At 36.1% G+C, this 13,989-nt stretch overlaps 2 protein-coding genes and 1 long non-coding RNA gene across 5 annotated transcripts in view; 2 read left to right on the plus strand and 1 right to left on the minus strand.

The window, feature by feature from the left end:
* Positions 1–1,743: 1,743 nt before the first annotated feature.
* LOC145212654 (uncharacterized) lies at positions 1,744–3,002 on the minus strand. Its single transcript, XR_013856766.1, has 2 exons — positions 2,925–3,002; positions 1,744–2,810 (listed from the first exon to the last, which is right to left on the minus strand). It is a non-coding gene; the product is annotated as an uncharacterized LOC145212654 (long non-coding RNA).
* Positions 2,697–3,534, plus strand: LOC145212653 (uncharacterized). The gene is made up of 2 exons (XM_080080858.1): positions 2,697–2,758; positions 2,881–3,534. The coding sequence occupies exons 1-2, from the start codon at positions 2,697–2,699 to the stop codon at positions 3,524–3,526; spliced, it is 708 nt and encodes a 235-aa protein (XP_079936984.1). The 3' UTR covers positions 3,527–3,534.
* Positions 3,535–3,578: 44 nt separating this feature from the next.
* Positions 3,579–13,989, plus strand: part of LOC145212649 (tRNA (32-2'-O)-methyltransferase regulator THADA-like) — a 52,459-nt gene continuing 42,048 nt past the window's right edge. For all 3 annotated transcript variants that reach the window (XM_080080853.1, XM_080080851.1, XM_080080852.1), the window contains exons 1-30: positions 3,579–3,771; positions 3,885–3,997; positions 4,063–4,244; positions 4,310–4,519; positions 4,575–4,663; positions 4,740–4,972; positions 5,030–5,095; positions 6,013–6,182; positions 6,237–6,398; positions 6,475–6,644; positions 6,707–6,847; positions 6,928–7,017; positions 7,219–7,374; positions 7,431–7,538; positions 7,612–7,735; positions 7,815–7,960; positions 8,265–8,410; positions 8,486–8,623; positions 8,713–8,933; positions 9,063–9,214; positions 9,488–9,597; positions 9,769–9,901; positions 9,979–10,101; positions 10,417–10,516; positions 10,884–11,001; positions 11,087–11,190; positions 11,382–11,520; positions 12,071–12,227; positions 13,060–13,181; positions 13,719–13,801. In XM_080080853.1, coding sequence (XP_079936979.1) covers positions 3,610–3,771; positions 3,885–3,997; positions 4,063–4,244; positions 4,310–4,519; positions 4,575–4,663; positions 4,740–4,972; positions 5,030–5,095; positions 6,013–6,182; positions 6,237–6,398; positions 6,475–6,644; positions 6,707–6,847; positions 6,928–7,017; positions 7,219–7,374; positions 7,431–7,538; positions 7,612–7,735; positions 7,815–7,960; positions 8,265–8,410; positions 8,486–8,623; positions 8,713–8,933; positions 9,063–9,214; positions 9,488–9,597; positions 9,769–9,901; positions 9,979–10,101; positions 10,417–10,516; positions 10,884–11,001; positions 11,087–11,190; positions 11,382–11,520; positions 12,071–12,227; positions 13,060–13,181; positions 13,719–13,801 — 4,168 coding nt within the window. In that variant the 5' untranslated portion in view covers positions 3,579–3,609. The remainder of the gene's footprint in view (positions 3,772–3,884; positions 3,998–4,062; positions 4,245–4,309; positions 4,520–4,574; positions 4,664–4,739; positions 4,973–5,029; positions 5,096–6,012; positions 6,183–6,236; positions 6,399–6,474; positions 6,645–6,706; positions 6,848–6,927; positions 7,018–7,218; positions 7,375–7,430; positions 7,539–7,611; positions 7,736–7,814; positions 7,961–8,264; positions 8,411–8,485; positions 8,624–8,712; positions 8,934–9,062; positions 9,215–9,487; positions 9,598–9,768; positions 9,902–9,978; positions 10,102–10,416; positions 10,517–10,883; positions 11,002–11,086; positions 11,191–11,381; positions 11,521–12,070; positions 12,228–13,059; positions 13,182–13,718; positions 13,802–13,989) is intronic.

The raw sequence follows: 13,989 nt of genomic DNA on the forward strand, positions 1-13,989 counted from the left end.
GCAGGAGCCGGATCCGGAGTTAATTTTGCGTTTATTGTTGCGTCGTTGAAACAACAATTGTCTGTTATACCGGAGTATTATCAGGAGTCGGAGTCTGATTTTGCGCTATTTATCAGGAGCCGGAGTGGAGTCGGAGTCAATTTTTTCGGACCCGGAGTGGAGTCGGAGTCTAAAAAAACAGACTCTGTACACCTCTGCAATGTAATGCACAAATTCTAAACTTACTTGCAAAATACCCTCATAACAAACACAGATAGCCTATGACATGGGTTGTAAACGTGTTGTTAACTATGAATGTTTTCATTTTTTTACAGTCTATTTTAGAGATGCACCGAATCGGCTTAATCTGCAACAGGGCTCGCAGTGAATATTTGCACAATGTGCAAACGTAAATGCGCGCACTGTTTTCGCAAAAGTGCGTACATTTTTCGAAAATGTGCAAGTGCCAAAATGTGCGCACAATTTTTTGTGTGCAGATACCGAAATGTGCAGATCAAAATGTGCGCACTTTTTTCAAAAAACTCCTATTTATCCAAATTGTTTAGCCTTCTTTAAGTTATGTTTTGCGCAAAGTGCACAAATATGTGTTAAAACGGCATATCTCGAAAATGCTAATGGTCAGGGGGTTGGGGTTGGGGTGAGGTAATATCTTAAAAATTCAAAAAAACTACATTCAATAAAACTGCGAACATTTTGATCTGCATAACTTGACATTTATGCGAACATTGTGCTAACAACGCTCGTTCCCCGTCTTTTAATTTCGGTTCGGCCGAACCGAATAGTTTTACCGAATAAATTCAACCGAAACAACCCAATCATTTCAGACGTCGTAAAGTTTCGCGTTTGACATGAAAACATAAGCTTTTTTGACATGAAAACATAAGACGGCGCTAGGCATGTAAACTATATGCGACCCGCGCGAATTATTATTAAACTTATCCGGCCCGCAGTGAAAAAAAGTTTGGTAACCGCTGGTTTAAAAAAACTATAGTTCTGTGAACTTTAAGCTTTGCCAGCCTGCCAATAAAAAAATGACTTTTTGTCTGGAGTGGGAAAAAACGATTGTTTTAAAATCATGGCGTATAGTTTTGTAATAGATTGCGTGGTGCATTATTAAGCAAAAAAGGCACGTAGGCCTGTACGTATTAAATTTTTGTTTGCACAAAAATGATCAGTTTCACAAAAGGCATTTGTTTTAAAAAAAACAGTATGCATGCAATGCATATAGGCTACCGTTTTTTTTGCAAATGGGTAGCCTATTTTTTAAATTTTTTTAAAAGTAAGTTTAATTCGTGCTGTTTTTCTACACTTCGCCAAATTGGGTGAAATGTAAAATTTTTATCGTGTTGGGGACGCACTGATTAATGGTTGAACACTGAAAAACAACTTGCCTTCTATTGTTATTAGTCAGTGGTTCTCAAACTTTCATTATTTTTTCAAAACGGTCCCTTGGCCATTATTTTAAAGGCTCGCGATCCTTAAGCCTAAATGTGTATTTCAGGAAAACGAAAGTTGATTGCAGGATTTTAGCTGTTTATGCAAAATTACGCATAACAAAGATCCAAAGACAGCATGTGACATCACAGACAAGACAAAAAACATTACTATTATGCGCGAACAATCAGGTTTTTGTTAATGGTAATGCAATAGAATAGACTATAAAGAGGCTATTGTTTAGCAATGGATACAGTCGATTTTCAAATCTACTTTGATTTAAACTTATTTAGTGGCACAAACTGACGCCAAATAAGATAGAATTACTTCAACCTTTTCGCGGTCCCTCCAAAATTGGCTCACGGACCCCAAAAGGACCGCGGACCCCAGTTTGAGAACCGCTGTTATAAGTATAAGTATTGGGTTATTATTCTAGTGCAGTGATTTCCAAACAGTTGTCCGCAATCTTCTTTTAGTGGCGGGCGTAGAGAAGAATAAACTAAGCAAGGGATACAAATCGAAACGTATCAAAAGAAGCATATGCATTTGTGAAACAGTATCAACAGGTTATGCGGTAATAGTACACGATGAAAGATTGTTCCTCTTTGGAAAATGTGCGCATGTCTTGATCTGCACATTTTCGCGTCTGGAAATTTTAAAAAAATGTGCGTACTTTGTGCAAATATTCACTATGAGGGCTGTTGCAGGACTGTATTAAACAACAGGCAATTCAAGTAACCGCGCTTACAGGCATAGATAAAATAAGTGCACCACAGAAACTTTTACAGCGATATTCTTAGTTGTATCGTTGTTTTTTGTGAATGGTAATATCGCAAAACAAACCGAACAGCCACGCACTCATCTTGCAGAGGCGAGTCACCGCTGTATTGGGCATGCAGCATACGTAAATTTTGCGTTGAAGTTTTTTCACCAAACGAAATTAAATCAAAACTGACATCATCATCGCAACGTTCACTTGTATACGGTTTTTATACGTTTTTTGCAAATGTATATTTTTGGATAGTAATTTTTTATTATAATACGAAAGAAGGTAATGTAATGGTATTTGGTAACAAACACTTTTTCAGTTGCTAAAACTATTCTGCTGACTAATTTGTTCATATTGATGAGTCAGCAAGTTTGTTGCTTTCCACATGTATGTTGTTTTGTTTCGGTGGAACCACAAGCCACCAGCGACAGCAAAAATTACTTGGCTCTCTTGGCCGTTGGCCCTTAAATCTTTGCTATCATTACATTAAGAAATGGCTGAAAAATTGTCTCCCGGTCGGACCAAATCGAGAAAAGCATTGTATGCAAGGCACAGGTAGGCAAAGCTTATACGTCGTCTTTAACGTAGTTTGTTCCGAGTTTCCGACCTATAGACAGTAATGAAGAAATTGACGTATTGTGTATCGAATTTAATTGTCATATTTTTATTTGGCTCAGGAGCAATGTTGTTGCAAGTTACAATCGTTTGAGGGCAGTATTACCAGAACAAAATCTTGACCTTGCAGATGGAAGTTATATGCAGGTTGATCACAATATACAAGAGGTCCTTTCTGCAAGCGGAAGTAAATATAACAGAGTAACTTTAGTCAATCGTGCTAAGTTATACATTATGCACTTGGAAGATGTTGCAAACAGCTTAATACAAGAGGCTAGTAGCAACAAAGCAGAGAAACAAGGACAAGAGAGTGGTCAAACCGGTCCCAAAAATACTTTCAAAAACATGACAGATGTGCATCAGAATTTTCTTCGAAACTTTCAGCTGGGTAAACAGATTCAAAAGTTTGATTTTGATTGTTTGGAATCTCACCAGTTTTCACCAATGTCTCGTGTAAGAAGTGAATTTCATTCTACTAAAAAACAGGCACCACGGAATTCCACAAAGAGCTTGCATGGAAATAGCTCACTTTCTGTCTTAGGTTCAGCAGTCCATCCAGCTATATTGATTCCAATAAATGTCACATCAGGAAATGCATTTCCATTTATTGTTGAGGCTTATCCAACATCTCCTACAAGTCACAGTGTTGATTTAGGCTTTGTTTCAGCTGGAAATGCAAGCCAAGATACAGTTTCCAGTGACAAGTGATTTCTAAGAATTGTTTTCTGTAAATGTGTTGCAGTTATTGATATTGTGAGTTGTTGAATAAAAGTTGTGTTGTAGAATTTGGCATGGCACCCCATAGTAAAACTAAACTAGTTGCAAGTTTTTCAAAAGATGTAAAAATATATTTACACAACTTGTTTGCCGCAACTGATGTTTGGAAGCACTACAGTATTCTGGATGAATGTCTTAATGATAAAGCATCAAATTGGAAAACAAAATTTAATGAGGTTTGGTACATCAAAATAAGATTTAATTGATTGTTATTTCGTCACCTTGTATTTGTGAGTTAAAATATTATATATAGTGTACATATAAAAGAGTGTGATGTATTGTTGCTTAGATATGCACAATATCTTTTACTGACAACCACTGTGATGATGAGTTGGTACAAATACTCTCAAATTTGTTTGTTTTCTGCATGGTCAAACATCCTTGCAAAAGTATTTTAAAAAGGTACCTTCACTTTGGCAAGATCAAATTGAAAAATTCTTTCTTTTTAATACCCATTGTTTTTTCAGCATTTTAAAGGATTGTTCAGACAAGAAACCAGCAGTTTTTATCCATGTGACCAAAGCATTTACTGATCTTTGTCAGTCCTGCACAACCCTTGGTGTATCTGCTTGTCAAATCATTCAAACCTATGAACTAAGCATTTCTTCAAATTTTTTGAATGAAGAGCTGCAGTATGATACAATAATTGGTAAGCAAACATTTTATCACAATTTTTTGATAGCTATAAATTTTGCTGACATGTTTTTGTTGCAGGGGCAGTTGATTGTATTAAGCAGCACATCAAAGTTTTGCAACAGAATGAAACTAAGTTGCCTGTAGAAACTTCTGTTTTAAACCTTTTAAGTGATGATCTCAAATGTTTGAATTCATTTTTGAACAAACATGAATTTTTTTGCAATAAAAAAGCAATTGAATTGTCACTGTGTTACTTGCAAGATGCATGTGTTTATCTGCTCAAACAAGGTTAGTTAAAAATCATTTATGATAAGTTACTAAAAGTGACATGTAATGTTTTTAGAGCAATATGAAGGTGCTTGTTGGAATGCTGCTGCACTACTTTTGCCAAATCTTGTTTTAACTGTTTCAACATTGTCTTTTTATGAAATGGTGGGTATATTTATTTATGGACATTGCACTGAACAAAAAAGTTCATGCTTTTTATTTATTTCGTACTGAATTTCAGGTTTACACTGTTTTTTCTATGGAAAAAAGTTTTACTTTGTTAAATGATACCAACAGCAACTTATGCCAATCTGCAAAACTTGCTGTATGTAATGGGATTTTAGTATTTTTATCGCATGAACATACTAACTTGTATGAGGAGCAATGTGAAACACAGCAAGCAAAACCTAATGCAACCAAACTTTGTACAATAATGATGAAAGCCTTTGACTGGGTAAAGCTGATGTCTAAATGGTATGGTCAAGTTTACTGACTTTTTAATGTATAACTTACTTTTCATATTAAATGCAGCATCATTGGAATCCCAGATGAAATAGCATTTGGGAGATGCATTCTTCAGTGGTGCATTACTTTGAGGTTTGTAGGATCAAATAAAATGTTTTGTTAAACAGTATTTGGTAAATAATGAAACACAGTCATTTATTAACACATTTCAATACAAAATACGTTCTTTAGCCTGTTTGTCTTACACTCTTTTGCAGACCGGCTGTTATCTTTGCTTTCATACATGTTTATTACCATAACCATTGGAAAGATAAACTTAAAATGTTTTGTGGTTTGGTTCTATGGCAGTGGTTCTCAAACTCAAATCTGGGCTTTAAGAACATCTTGCGACCCAAGCCTTAAACAACAAAAATGTATTTTTTATTTTTGTATGAATAGGTATCATCCTTAAATGCTAACTGTTACTTTCCAAGTTCAGGTTCGTATGATTAACCTCCTATCATTCCCCGTGCTAACGTGTTACAATCGCCGTGTGCATAATAGAAAATTGGAAGGCTATTGTATGTATGTTATAATGATTGGTTCATTTTGCTGTATAGCGTTGTCGAGTGAGGCTGTATTTGGCTACGGTGCTATCAAAACTCTCAGAAAACCACTTACTTATGCTGCAATACTCCAAGGTTACCAAGATAAAGCCACATGAAATGCCTATGATACAATAATTCAGTTATGTCTGAGAATTGAAAATACTTGAAAATTGAAATGAAAAAAGTTCGTTTGGGCAGAATTGAATCACCACAGCGCGACCCATTTTGTAACCCTGCGCGACCCATGTTTGGGTCTCGATCCATACTTTGAGAACCACTGTTCTATGGGGTCATCTTTTTAACAGTGAGGATATCACTAACAGAATCAAAAATGACCCCAGTCTCTGCAAGTTGTGACATTTGTCCACAACAACACTTTTTTGAATCAAACAAATGTGATATTCCATGTAATGTTTAGGGGCATAAGAAATTATACGAAGCAATACATACTTTTATTTTTAGAGTACATGTGAAAAAAGTGAATCTCACAAATGAAGATTTTTCTCATGTTCTTAAATGGATTATGCCTCAGATATGCATGGGGTTGGATCATGCCACTGATCTTGTTCGTCATCAAACCAGAGATGCACTGGAAAACATTCTCAAAGTAGCTTATTGGCTCTCTCAGAATGGTAAACATGTGTTTTTAGGGATAAATTTATTGATTCTCAACAAAATATTTTTAGAATTAGCAAATTGTGATTTTGTACGAGGCATGTTAGTTGATGTTCTGAAGTGGAGCTGGCACAAGAGAGCATTGTATGTTGCCATAAATTGCATTCTACAACATGTATCACCCTCCAATGTAACAAATCATCAGCCTGATATTGTGTCAAAAATTCTTTCTGGTAAAGTAATAATTTCCTGTTTTTTATTGATTCCTTGTCAACCAAGCACATATCACATAAACAAAATTGGTTTTAGCTATATGTGACCAGTCACTTGCTCCTTATGCATCCAACCTGTTTTGTACACTTGCACAAACCACCCTGGATTTGTGTTCGGATGAACAATCTGCTCATTTTGATTTTATCATGCCAATATTAGAAGCATTGCAAAAATACGATGAACATCATTCTCGATTGCTCCTGGATGTATGACAGCAGTACTGCAATATTTTGTAATGTTAAACTTATACGCTGTGCATATTTTTCAGTATTGCTTAAAGAAGATCCTAAAATTGTTTGGAACAAAGGGCTTAAACTATATCATCTCTAACTTTGCAATTGAAAAAGATAGACGATTAAACATTTTAATTATGTGTCTTAGCACTGCCCAACAGTTGGGGTTACTCCAGGTTTGATAATTCATATAAATTTTTATCTATATGTATTATAACAATCTTTAAACAACAGTTTGGTCTTTTTTTGTTTCTAGAAGAGAGAAAAAACCTTGGAAAATGATGACTGGAGACCTGGTGTGAAGTTTCTTGTTATAAAACAGGCACTGGTGCATCCATCTTCTCAGGTTAAATACAATTAAAGATAAAATTGTCAAGTGAAATTTGATTGGTTTGTGGTTGGATGGTTATACGTTTAAGCCATTTCTCTTACTTTTCAAATATTTTTTGCAAAATCATGACCCACTTGAATTTGATATCATGTTTTTTATTTTTCTGATTGTCATTTTTATGGAGACATTATATTTGATCTTATTTTTGGCTTTTAGATTCGAATTGATGCTTTTTCACTGATCTGTAATTGCTGGAAACCTTCAGAATTGCTACAAGCTGTTGATTTAGATCTCATTGTCTGTTCTATCCCATACAATTTGACTGTTCAATGCCCAGCTTTTCGCCAGCAGTTACTTTGTTTGTTAAAGAAAGTAGGTGACTAAACCATTTTAAAAATACCCAAACCTATTTTTGATTTTTTTATTAGTTGCTGTCTCGAATAAAACTTAACCACCAGAAGGTATGCAAAGAATTGTTGAAAAAAAATTCTCCGATTTCATGCGATGAGCTAACAGCATTCAAGAATCGCTATGAGGTATTTTACTATAATTTATGATTTGGAGTTGTGAAATGCTTCAGTGCAATAAAACTTGAACATGTTTTGACAGAGTTTTATGAAATGGTTGATTGATTTTTTATTTGATCAATTGTTTGAGGGTGCCTGTTTCTCCAGACGCTATGTTTGTCTTATTTTGTTAACTACCCTTTTTGAAATCAGTGGACAAGGGCAAGGTATTAACAGTTACTGTTCTCCAAAATCTAAACAGTTTTAAAACCAAGAAAAAAATATTTCATGTCTGTTTTTTCGCAGGCCTGTGCCCAAATATGAAAACTATTTTGTCAAAAGACAGAATTGATACACTATACAGAACGATGCATGATAATTATGAAGAAAACCGAGAACTCGCTCTTAAGTTGATGACTTCTTATGGTGCCAATGCTCTTGTAAAGAACCATGTATGTGTAATGATAAAACACAAAACATAGAAAAAAACAAGGAGTTGTTTTAAAATGATACAGAATGTAAAAACACAATATAAACCACATTTTACTTGCTTTCGCTGCTTTTGTTTTAAGTGGGATAATGTGTATGTGAAACAATGCATTTTGCTCAAAAAAATAAAGAAATTTGATTACCTTTTTTTTATTGTATTTTTCGACAATCAGGCGACAGTCCGAAAACTGAAAATTGCACTTTCAATTTGATTACTTGCAACACGAACATAAAAATATGTTTTATTCTTTTGTATTGGCTGTTTAGTTTGAAAAGAATCACCTTCAAGAACAGGAAGATTGTGCAATAAAGCAATGCAGGAAAACGTACAAGCCAGAAGAATGCAAAGATGCAGCCTTTCAACTTCGGTTGATTGTTGAATTGTCAAATGATTGTTTAACTACGGTTTTAAGGTTAGTTGAAAAATACTGCTTTAAACCGAACTTAATTTTAAAAGCTTACATTGCTTAAACATGATTTTTTTTTAGAATTTGTCAAAGTATTTTGGCGCAACTTAACACAGATCTACAAATGGCAGAAACAAACCTCTTGCAAGCATTATCATCAAGTCCGTTGTATGCAAGCCTTTATTGCATTCGAATGTTGTTGCTGAACACCCAATTATGGTAATATATGAGCTCATGCATGCCTTTTTTGTTAAATTTCTTTTTAAGAAGCTTTGCAAATACACGCATTATATTTTCTGTTCTTGCAGCAAAATATATGGCAATACGGGATGGCGGGAATTGATACAGAAGTGCACAAAAGCTTGCTTTGCAGTTTTCGAAGCTGTTTTTCCTGTAGTTGGAAGTGTAAGTCCTGAAGGACACCTGCCGCAAATGATGGATAACACTGAAAATGATGACAAAAACTCTTACGACAATTTACCTGATCTTTTGCGACCCCTTGTGGATAGTGACACACAATCAACACACGGTATTTTGTTTTAAAAAAAGTAATACCTAAATTTGGATATTTGCATACCTTGACAGTTAGATTCATCGTCTGTTTTTGCTTGAGGTGTATTATAAAACGGAGACGAACATGGGATTGTTTTCTGGATAGGTGATTTCGACGAACGACTTGCAGCCCAACGTGTGTTAGTTTCGTGCTGGAGAAGCGCCAAGGAATCATCGTTGCTACTGGAGACTATTGCTAAAAACTGTCCATGTGATTCCACACCAGATTCATGCGATGGCCTGCTTTTGCGGCAACAGGTTTGTATAAATATGATGTAGCTATTATCCACCCTTCAGCGCTCAACCAAGTAAAAAAATACTCAACTCTTAAGTACATAAATGACATACCACCGCATTGAAAAACGAGGTTGGCAGTACTTTCAATTTATAGCCTGCTTGTCGTTTTTTCTACTGTAAATAACAGAAAAAACAATTCACAATTTCCTTCGTATATTGTCTCTTTTGTTGCATACCGTCTTTTTTGTCGTTCATGCTCAAATTGAAATGAGTATATTTCTTTTGATTTTCCAGCTTTTAGACATAGGATTACATCTTCGGCGCCAGCTGATGAATGCTCGCCACCGGGGAGCTTTTGAAATCGCCTATTCTGCATTTAAAGCTTACTGCCCTATTCTGTGGAGGTAAAAGTCAAACATAAACATAACGTTGCGGTAATGGCTACCCACGCATAGTTTTCATCCCCGGGTATCTAAACAACTAACACCAAACATCGAATTGAAAAAACTGACTGATAAATTGTAACAGGCGAATCTTCTTACCTGTTTTTTTTTCTGACAATTACTTTTATGCAGGAATGAAAATCATGAAATGAGTAGTTATGTGGAAAAATGGGCCAACGAGATTGTGGATAACATTTGCGACCCTGTCAAATCAAAAGCTTTATGTTCCACGCGCAGAAGTGCCGGTTTGCCGTTTTTGGCGCAAGTAAGTCAAAATCTGAACAGTATTTTTCAAAACGTTTACGTAAAGTGCGAACCTAAAAGCTTGTTATACATTCTTAGGCCCTACTTGGTAGCGAGAAGAACAGTAAATCACGTGCTTGCTTACGTCACGCGATGTCGTCATTACTGGCAATTCTAGAAGATGATGAGAAAAGTAGCACCAGTTTCGACGTTGTTTCCAAGGTAAATATAAAAAAAGTGATTATCTGGTGCCGGTATTCGACAACTCCGTCAGGAGAGTTGCCGTATTTAATCTGCATATCTACATATACATCAAAATCTCGTAACACACGGTGTAACTACGAAAAAAGTTTAAAACGGCCTTAGTTGTTCGAGAATGGTCACACCTTTGCTTCAGGAGTTGGTGAGCCTAACAATGCTGTGCGAATGTTTTTACAAGTGGCTCAAATTGGGGACTTTTAGTTTTAAAATAATACTAGCGAACACTGATGCAGAACACAGATGATCCTCTGAGGTCATTTTGTTTGTTTATTTCAGGTTCACGCTCTTAATGTTATTCGTGGTCTAATACGTGACGCTTCTTTGGGGGAGGAAGTTCAACCTTTTCTGTCACATTGCGTAATAGTTGCTATAAAAGGTATGTACGTCACCGAAAAAAAACGCTTGTGGTTCCACAAAAATTTCTATGTATGTAAGTAATACATCTTAAAAGTAATGTATGTGTGTCCAAGTGCGTGAAGACTTTTGACATACTTTTTCAGGTGAAATGTTCGAATTTTTTTTTGTAGAACGACTTGCATACGGCCGTGTTGCCAAGTCCAATTATATAACTTATAAAAACTGCAATAAAAATAATTTTCTAAGATTTGCTGGTTTTTGTTGGCCGGTTCGCGATAAAATTTCAATTTTGAAGCGGTCCGCAATGCAAAAAAATATTGCCGACCCCTTAAGTATTGGACCCAGTACTGTATATCCAAAATAAATTAAATCTTTCCAATGCTCAGGTATCGCCTGTAGAACGTGGTCTGTTCGCAACTCCTCCACCCTGCTCTTTTCCGCTCTCGTCACCCGAATATTTGGCGTAAAAAGAGAAAAAGACTTGGAAAACTCTGCCAAAAATAGGTGATGTCAGGTTTACACAAACTCGATGACGTTTTTACGTTATTTTTTGCGCCACCAAACGTCATTTATTTGTTTTTGGTTTCAGGATGTCGAGTCACGAATTTTTTACACGTTTGCCAAATCTTCGGGAATTTCTCTTAAATCAGTTGAAGCAAGACACTGATGACAAAACCATAGTTGGCGTTTCATGTAAATTACGAATTAAAAATAGTTGATTCTTCTACTACAGTCAGTATATTGCAATTAGATGTCGGTGTGATTTTGTTGAAACGTGTAAGATTTTTTTTTCATTTAAAACACATAACTTTTTTAAATTTTATTGTGTGTTAATGAAGGTCAAAAAACCTTTTAAATACTTTTTACAAAAAACTGACTTGCAGATTCTTTAGCTGTTCAAAAAATCGAAAAGCACTCACGAACCTACCCAATTCTACTTCTCTTATCCCGACTTTATCCATCTCCATCCAGCAACGATTCATCCACATCTTGTTTAAACAAATTTGTGCCTTATTTAAAAAGGTATCCTTCTTATAATGTGAATATTGATTCGGAGTTGGGTGGACTAAGACGAATGGACTTTTTAGGTCGAGTTTAAGTGACATATACTTCACTGTAGATTTGGATTCGCATTGTCGCAGTGACATACTTGGTCGTATAATTTCACTTTATTTACGCTAATGCGCATGCGCACAGGGGGTGTGTAGTGATTTGATGCGTACATTCTATACGGGCCTTAACGTAGACCAGTCCGCCAAAGTTCACAGGATAAATTTGACATTAAAGCCTAGTTGGTGGATTAAGTAACTTTTATGTCTACATTATTATAGGATCCAAGTCTTTTCCTGGTTTGTCATTTAAAACTTATTTTCCAAAAAAGGAGGGAAGCATTTAAATTATTAAATTTGAAACGTGTGCTTCAGACATTTAGACTGACTTGAATACGATTATAATCGTAATCGTTGCACGATATGGCATAAGTCTTTATCAAAAGTAAAACATTTTGATCCACAATCCATTATCCTTATCCGTTTTCAACTCAATCCTCAAATTACAAAACCTTATGTTTTAGATGTTTGGAAAGTCCGATACTGAAGATACGAGCAATGGCCGCAACAGCTATTTCGTGCGTCGTTCCAAACTCGGAACTCACGTCTACAATTCACTCCTTGTGCGTTTCCACGAAACATGGCTCGTCACAAAACCATTTCCATGGTTGTTTGTTAGCGGTGAGCCTTTCCTCTGTGCAGAAAACGTGACAGACATTAGATAGAGCGTGCTGCCTCCGAAGCGATTTGTGGCTCCTTAACTTACGGTTTAATGGGCAAACTTGATAAAATCTGGTCATGATTTGATTTGGCCGGCCGCAATTTGATTACAGTGCGGTTTTTGAGGTTTCGCGCGTACTCGGAAGATGCTTAACGTTCGTTAAAAGTCGATGCTCAAAAACTGATATAGAATCTTCAGGCAGATATAACTAAATGACTTGTTCAGATTCTCAAAAACCATAATAAACTTAAAGATGACTTTTTTTCTTGGAAATTTGTTGTCGTTTTCTTGGCCTTTAGGCAACTATCTACAGAACACATTTTTATTTTCACGTTATCTTCTATTGGCCATACAACTCATCAGCAATCAATAATCATTTCATTTGTAAATGTCTGAGACTGTGAAACTTTTGTTTCGTAGGTGAATGAAAGCTATCGTTTAGTTAAAATAATTTGTTGATCTCATTTACATGAAACCTGGGGTTGTTTGTGTATCCTTTGTGTACAGCCCTACGCTATATTTCACCTTGTAGATTAAACAGTTTATGCTTGGTCGCTAGTGGGCGATAAAGTTTTTTAAGATTTGTTCAGTAGTCACTCGAAATGATTTTAAATCCAACGCCGATAAACGATCAATGTATAAGCTAGATAGACCAGAGTTATCAGGATCACCCTTTTCAACGTTTTATGGGATATTTTTGAAATGAACGTACTTCTGGAAACCAATTGGTGCTTCGTTCAATCAAGCTCCCTAATACTTGCCAAGCAGTTGACATGTCATTTGTTCTTGCAGCTGATGCGACTCCAGGCCAAGTGCGCTTTGGCATCGTGCAAGAATTCGTCGAAACTTAACTCGCCTGATGACGTCACTATCATTCTTTCCTATCTCTCCTCCAATTACTGGATTGGTTCAAGGTAAATGGCATCACGACGTTCGATCACGATTTATCCCTAAATCCGCAGAAAAAAGGTCAATTAAAGCCCGCTACCCCCTATCGTCTTGACCTCTGGGTGCGGCGTAAAAGTGACATAAACACTAGCCTTAGTGTAGATGTTGTTGAGGGCGTTTCGTGTATAGTTTGGCTTTGGGAGTTATTCTCAGCGTTTCCAGTTGGGCGAGTTGTGGATGTGTTTTGATGTTGTGAAGGGAGAGTGGTGTAACTCAGCGAGCTCGCGGTTTTCCTTTCATGTCGAACACTGCACGCTACAACGTTTTCGTTCCAACTCCTTTATGTAACTATCGATCATTGCACGTCCTAGTTTTAGTGTTGCAATAATAACTTCTTAATTGGAAGGCAGTTAACCGGGATTTTCCGTGGGGAGATACTGCTTTTTATTCAATTACATTATAATTCTTGTATTTATTACTAGGTTGTGGTAAATGTCCTAAGTAAATTAATGCATGTTGCATTTAGTTTATGTCGCAATAATAATGTGCAAAATGCATTATAGGTGCAACCGTTGTCCGATGAGCCGAGCTTTGTATCTGGACCTGCTAATACAAGTGATAAGTGACGACGAAAACAAAGTCATTGGTATGTTGTTTGTGAAATGTAACCCGTTACATAAAAGCCAAAAACCAAAACAGGCATAAAAATAGAGGCAAATATACAGCTGTATTTATTTCTCATCTTAACGTGCGTTGTTACAAACGACCACTCGCATTTGTTAACGAAGACCACCACCTAAGCCTCAGACCAAGGCAGCGAACACTTAAAGCTAA

This window comes from Phallusia mammillata, chromosome 2 (assembly GCF_965637545.1).
Source record: "Phallusia mammillata chromosome 2, kaPhaMamm4.hap1.1, whole genome shotgun sequence".
Lineage (NCBI taxonomy): Eukaryota > Metazoa > Chordata > Ascidiacea > Phlebobranchia > Ascidiidae > Phallusia > Phallusia mammillata.

Bases quoted from the DNA above. Each gene is read 5' to 3' on its own strand.
- LOC145212653 (XM_080080858.1), top strand. From the start codon at position 2,697: ATGGCTGAAAAATTGTCTCCCGGTCGGACCAAATCGAGAAAAGCATTG. The intron at 2,759-2,880 runs GTAGGCAAAGCT...TATTTGGCTCAG, and splicing joins GCATTGTATGCAAGGCACAG to GAGCAATGTTGTTGCAAGTT.